Below are 7,425 nucleotides of genomic sequence, written 5' to 3'. Positions count from 1 at the left end.
TCGGTATACTCCGTTTTACCAAGCACTCGTGAACAGTGGGGGATCCAAGGGGCAATAGGCAGCAACTGCCCCTCCACGACGACCTGCTACCATGGATTCGGACGTGAATTTTCTATTGTCGCCCCCTCCGATAGCTTCCGACGTCGCCCCTCCACCCTCCGTTAGGTTTCGATAAATTTTATTTCGCTCTTTTCGTTTTAGGATCCTGGATCGGTCACTAATTGTAAAAATAATATTTTTATATTGGTATTAAACGTAGAATTCACGAAATAATTCACAAATTTATTTAAATTATCCCACTGAAATTATACAACACCTCATTTTCCTACCTTAGTACGTATACGAATCGATCCATGCAACATTAATTAAACTAATAAAATAAATGATCAAATCAATAATCTCAAAAACTATTTAAAGTTCAAAAACTGCTATTCACACATCACCTTACGCCATTTTGATTGCATGAATCTTAACTTATTAACCCAAAAGTGATAAAACCCTAATTAACCTAATCAAGAAATGTAAAACACAAATCCTCTTTATCTTTACTTCAATCCCCTTTGCTTCCACCCGAAGGCAACCGAATCAACGACGTCGATCTCTCACCATTCATAACCAAAGTCGGAATCACCGGAGTTGAGCCGCCTCTGTTAACATTTTGGTATGAAATGTAATAATCGGAGGCCGATTTGACGGCGTCTTCCTTGGCGGAGGAGCCGCATTGCCTCGGCTGTGTTTGATAAAATACCTTAGAGAGGACGAACTCACCATCTCTCTCCTCCTCGCTCTCACCGAAGTGGTACTGATGCATCACCCAATTCGTCTTCTCCGGCTTCAACTGCCGCCCGTAGTTTGTGTACAGAACCAGGATCTTCTTGTAGCCTTTGATGTTTCCGGCGGGGGAGATGGCCCGGGTTTTTCCGGTCTTGTGCCACCTTGTTTCGCCGCCGCCGAAGGATGAGTCGGGGTCGGCGTTGTGCACCTTCCGCCGCTTCCGGGTCCCCGTTGTGTACGCCTTTGAGGGGCGGTGGAAGAAGTGGCGGACTTGGCCGTCTTTGGTTACTCCTTCGATCAACAGGGGGAAAATTAGTTTTCAGAGAGCTATAATTGATTTTTATTTACAAGAGTTGCCGAAATATAACACTACAAAAAATTCGTCGGACAAATCCGCTACTAAATGTCACATTTCCGCTAGTAATACTAATTAGAAGCAAGTTATAGTGGATCGACATTTTTGTTCATTGGTATTTGATTGATTTGTTAGTTGGAGAAATAACAGCGGGATTGTGTAAATTGGTAACGTTTACACGATTTTTAAAAATCTTGCAATTATAATGCCATATTTAGTGTATCTGTTGCAACTACAATGTTGTTGTTTATTCGACGTTTATTTGACATGTTTGGCTAAAACATCGATTAGTGATCAATGACATGCTATAAAATTTGTCTCTTGAAAAATTGAGGATGCTATATAATTGTAATGTTTCAAAAGTCATTAAAAATAGCAAATTAGAGTAAGTGTCTTGCATAGATCAACCCTAATTTATCGACTTGCGCAATGATTTTATATTTTTATAAAAAAATAAAAACACGTATTAATGAAATGAAAACATGTTTGAAAAGAAATAAGAGATAGAAATGGATTTATTTGTTTCACTGTGGTGTGAATATAGAGGATGTGACTAGGGCTGGGGAAAAATATCGAAAAAATGATATATCGCTCGTATCGTATTGAAAAATATCGAAAAATTATCGAATTTTCGATATATCGTAATTTTCGATACGATACGATACCGTATCGTAAGTTTTCGATACGATAACGATATGAATTTCCTTATATCGTGATATATCACTTTATATCGAATATACGATATATATCGATATTTTCGATATATCGCTTTATATCGAATATACGATATATATCGTATATATCGAAACATATTGAAATTCAATACATATTAAAATTTAAAATTATAAATACATATAAATCCATTTAATTGTACTTGGTTGTGTTGTATTTTGATTATGGAGATAAGAACACTATTAATTTTATTGTGTTGAAGTTTTATTAATTTTTGTGTGAATTTTAAGTTTTGAAATTATAATTTTCGATATACAGGTATTCGATACGATATATCGAAATATCGATATGATAACGATATTGATATTATTCATATCGAAATTCGATATATCGAAACTTTCGATACGATAACGATATGAAATTCTTTCATATCGATATTTTCGATACGATATCTCGTATCGACCCACCCCTAGATGTGACAACAAAATAGGATTAATTGATTCAATTCAATAAAGATTTCAATAATATAAATAGTACTACTATACCTGGTAGCTTCTCTGGATGAGTATAACAAATCCCATTTTCGCCAAGGATAGATGGAATAAATTCATCGATGAATGGGTGCATCTTCCTCGTATCATACATCACTTTTCCCTCCAAATGTTGTAGAATTTCTTGATCAGATGGGTCAAACTTCACCCCAGCTGGCAGCCCAGGCAAGTCTTGAATCCCAATACTCTAAAATATATAAATAAATCCAATGTAGTTAGCTAGCAATTGAAGAATTGGTATACATAGTAGTAGTATAAAATAACAAAAAACCTTATAGTCTTGTAGCTTAATGGTATGGGCGCATGAAGGGCAGATTAGTGTCCGAAATTGATGAGTTGTTGAAGTGGCTATGTTGTTTTCTTCATCACTAATAGACCATGTCATTTCTCTTCTCTGCAGCTCTTCCGCCCATCCAAAATCGGGCTTTAATTTCTTTCCTCGATCTCCTCTCACTATCAAGAAACAAGAAAAAGATACTCCCAGTTAGTAGTAAGAAGTAGTAATTAAGAAGAGAAAATTTCAAGACTTTTGTTATGAAACATGTTGTACAGTTTTGCTGCTGCAGAAGGAATCATGCAAACCAACTGTTTTCAAGTCAGCATAAATGGAGGGAGAGAGATAGGAAACAGAATGAATATTTAGTAGAAAAAACAATTAGGTCGATTGCTTGGACGTCAAGTTTGGTTTTTTCTAGTATAGTTGGAGTAATAGTTGATATAGTTAAAACTTTTACTAAGGACTTGTTTGATAGCCCATGGAGGATAAAAAGGGCCCAGTTAGTAATCAAGGAATGGAGGGCCCGTGGGCCGATATTTGTTATCACTAATAGCCGTTTGATAGGCAAGATATATTGCCTACTTATTCTTTTGTCATTGTTTGATACATATTGAATATAGATTCTCGGTACCCATAAAGTTAATCTTCAAAATAATGGAGTCATTCTTAAATCCAAAAATTAGTAGTCATTTTATAAATTTTTAGTTCATCTATAAAAGTTAATTATCATTTGTTTTTTAAAAATGAATTAACACTTAAAAATAGAAGTTATTATTGAAAGCTCATAAATTTATTGATACAAGAAACATGTTTTTAACTCGAATAATTTAGAACACTATCAAGACATAATACATAATTTAGATTTTAGTAGTATGAGACTAAAATGATACTTTAACGTGACAAAATGACATAAAACTGATAAAATGATACTTTTGCCCGATAGAATGATACTTTCAGCCGATAGAATGATACTTTCAGCCGATAGAATGATAGGTATTTTTGTTGTATAAAATGACATTTTTGTTTAATAAAATGATACTTTTACCTTATAAAATGATAATCTAAGCGGATAAAATGACATTTAGCTTATAAAAATGATAGTTTAGCTGGAGAAATTGCATATAAGCTGATAAAATGATACTTTAACGTGACAAAATGACATAAAACTGATAAAATGATACCTTTTCCCGATAGAATGATACTTCCAGTCTATAGAATGATAGTTTTGCCGGGTAGAATGATACTTTCAGCCGATAGAATGATCGGTATTTTTGATGTATAAAATGACATATTTGTTTAATAAAATGATACTTTTACCTTATAAAATTATAATCTAAGCGGATAAAATGACAGTTAGCTTATAAAAATGATAGTTTAGCTGGAGAAATTGCATATAAGCTGATAAAATGATACTTTAACGTGACAAAATGACATAAAACTGATAAAATGATACCTTTGCCCGATAGAATGATACTTTCAGCCTATAGAATGATAGTTTTGCCGGGTAGAATGCTATCTATTATTTGTGTATAAAATGACATTTTTGTTTAATAAAATGATATTTTTACCTTATAAAATGATAATGTAAGCGGATAAAATAACAGTAAACTTATAAAAATGATAGTTTAGCTGGAGAAATTGCATATAAGTTGACAAAATTATTCTTTAACGTGACAAAATGACATAAAACTGATAAAATGATAGTTTTGCCGTATAGAATGATACTTTCAGACGATACAATGATACTTTCAGCTGATAGAATGATAGGTATTTTTGGTGTATAAAATGACATTTTTGTTTAATAAAATGATACTTTTACCTTATAAAATGATAATCTAAGCGGATAAAATGACAGTTAGCTTATAAAAATGATAGTTTAGCTGGAGAAATTGCATATAAGCTGAAAAATGATACTTTAACGTGACAAAATGACATAAAACCGATAAAATGATACTTTTGCCCTATAGAATGATACTTTCAGCCTATAGAATGATACTTTCAGCCGATAGAATGATACTTTCAGCCGATAGAATTATAGGTATTTTTGGTGTATAAAATGACATTTTTTTAATAAAATGATACTTTTACCTTATAAAATGATAATCTAAGCGGATAAAATGACAGTAAGCTTATAAAAATGATAGTTTAGTTGGAGAAATTGCATATAAGCTGATAAAATGATACTTTAACTTGACAAAATGACATAAAACAGATAAAATGATACTTTTGCCCGATAGAATGATACTTTCAGCCGATAGAATGATACTTTCGGCCGATAGAATGATAGGTATTTTTGGTGTATAAAATGACATTTTTGTTTAATAAAATGATACTTTTACATTATAAAATGATAATCTAAGCGGATAAAATGACAGTTAGCTTATAAAAATGATACTCTGATTGATAAAATGATACGTTTACTGCTTTGTGATAAAATGATGGGTTTATTTCATAGAATAATAGTTTTGACTGATAAAATGATAAAATGAGCGAAATTCAGAAATTAAATGAGGGAAATTTGTATACGCAAATTTTATCATGAGCGAAATGACGTATTTACCCCGCAATTTTTTTTATGGAGAGGGAATATTATCTCAACAAGATTGAATTTTGTTGACCTATATTTGATCTATTTTGTTGCATTGTTGTTAATATTTGTTGTTTGGATGATTGTATTTGCGTTGTATAGGATTTTGACGCCTATTTTCCTCTCAATGTACATGTAGATACAGCTATATTGCTCGTATGAACTTCACTAGTCGCGTTGCAGATTGTTGATCGTGACCAGTTTCGCATCGCGATCTCGAGTTATGGGCTCGGCTAGTCGTAAATGGCACCTAGAGTCTAGTAGAGTTGTATGGATAGTAACTCTAGTGCTTGCCTCTGTTTTAGTAGTTCAATTTTTCGACATACCATCTAAAGGTCGTGTTCTCTCGTTGTTTCCCTTGGGGTCGTCTCATTTCAATTCCTCGGGTCCATATGGAGGGATCAATGGAGGTGTCGGATATGGACAGCAGTCGAACCTCATGAATCACTCGTTGCCAATGAAGCATGAGTCAGGGAAGGGAAGTGTTTCGAAAGAGGGGAATTGGATGATATTGCGTTAGGAATTAGTGAAGAACTTATAGAACGTTGATGGAGAGGGAATATTATTTTGGTTGAAGATGGGTTAGTTAATTAATCATTTTTATGGACATACCTACAAATCAGTAAAAGTATCATTGTATCAACTCAGAGTATCATTCTATCCGTCAAAACTATCATTCTACCCGTCAAGACTATCATTTTATGTACATACCTTCAGTAAAAGTATCTAAGATCAAAGATCAGTAAAGTCATTAGTTATAGCATACCGTATTAATCAAGTATCGATTGAGTTATTGAATTGAGTACAAGATAAATTTAAAAGGCAATTACTCAGTTAAATAAAATTTGATTTGATTGGTTTGGTTTAATTGAATAGAATATCAAACTACATATCCAATTGAATCAAGTAGTATAAATCATTCTCAATTAGTAATTGAATAGAATATTTAATAAAATCACACTATTCAAATTTTAAATCCCAATTTTAAACTAGGATAAAAGATCAATTAAACTCATTAATTGTATCACAATAATTTAACATTTAGCATCGCTCTTACAAGAAACAGTATGAAAAAACAGAAAATATAGTAGTACAAAATAGATGGAACATAGTCAAACAAAATACAAAATAATATAGTCTAGCAATTACAAATCCGATCAGAAAATACATTAGTACAAAATAGATGGAATTTAGTCCACCAAAATACAAAATAATACACAAGTGTACCAATGGCAGCCCAAGATAATAATCTGTGCATTTGTGGCTCAATCTGCGGGCCTATGCGGGCCAGAGTACAAAAACGGGCTGATATGGTGGCCCAACAAGGATATCAAATGAACGAAAATAACTAGATACTAATCTATTTCTTGGCTCTGGAGGCTATCAAACGACCCCTAATAGTAATAAATTTAATCACAGGCTGCTGCAGTAAGTAGAATTTATAAATCTAGTTATGAACTAATTAATATGTCTTCCACTTATATTTATTTCGTAAAATGAGTAATAAAATGAGAAGGAGGTAGAGTGGATATGAGGCAACACCGATGCTTAAATGAAGGACGTTTCAACTCTTTTACCTAAGAAGTTTGAGAGAGATAAAGAGGGCAATGTGAAGGTGGAGTAACACAAAAGTTTGTTCCATTCCAATTTCCATGTGTAGATAAAATGTGAAATTATACGTACATACCAACTAATGTGAAAGTAACAAACAGGTCGATTATACCAAACATGACTTGTATTTAGTTGTTTCTTGGCGTACACTTCTTCTCCAAACCAAAGTATCTTTCTCTTTCATTTCCTATATTTTTCTTTGCCCTACTTAATTACATTCTTCAATTAATTCGCTTGTCTACATTCGAATAACCTTTAATTCTACCCAATTTTGATGTTTCAATTGCAGTCTGTACACATTTAATTTTGTTTAATTACCAAGTACTACACCTTATCTAGTTATGTATGTTACTATATTACTATCATACTCCTATTTTTTTATAGTAAAATATTGCCACAAAACATGATTAGATCAATAAATCCAATGAATATCATTTCATTAATTTGTAATTGTGTTTCGAGATATGGTTATATTTTTAATTCTATGGTTTATGCATAACTCATTTCTGCACAAGCGGCGATCTTAGTTGTAATCAAGATAAGCTTAACATTTTGTCTTACTTCCAAAAACAAAAGTTAAATGGGAAAGAAATAAAAA

At 32.5% G+C, this 7,425-nt stretch overlaps 1 protein-coding gene across 1 annotated transcript; it reads right to left on the bottom strand.

Annotated features, from left to right (window-relative positions):
• Positions 1-550: 550 nt before the first annotated feature.
• LOC121803755 (NAC domain-containing protein 73-like) lies at positions 551-2,944 on the bottom strand. The gene is made up of 4 exons (XM_042203368.1): positions 2,903-2,944; positions 2,624-2,805; positions 2,347-2,539; positions 551-1,065 (listed from the first exon to the last, which is right to left on the bottom strand). Exons 2-4 carry the CDS (start codon positions 2,735-2,737, stop codon positions 551-553), a joined length of 822 nt encoding a protein of 273 aa, XP_042059302.1. The 5' UTR covers positions 2,738-2,805; positions 2,903-2,944.
• Between the last annotated feature and the right edge of the window lie 4,481 nt (positions 2,945-7,425).

The sequence above is a fragment of the Salvia splendens genome, chromosome 5 (assembly GCF_004379255.2).
Source record: "Salvia splendens isolate huo1 chromosome 5, SspV2, whole genome shotgun sequence".
NCBI classification, from domain to species: Eukaryota; Viridiplantae; Streptophyta; class Magnoliopsida; order Lamiales; family Lamiaceae; genus Salvia; species Salvia splendens.
The sequence above is the reverse complement of the archived record's forward strand: the minus strand, read 5'-3'. Positions and strand labels throughout refer to the sequence as shown.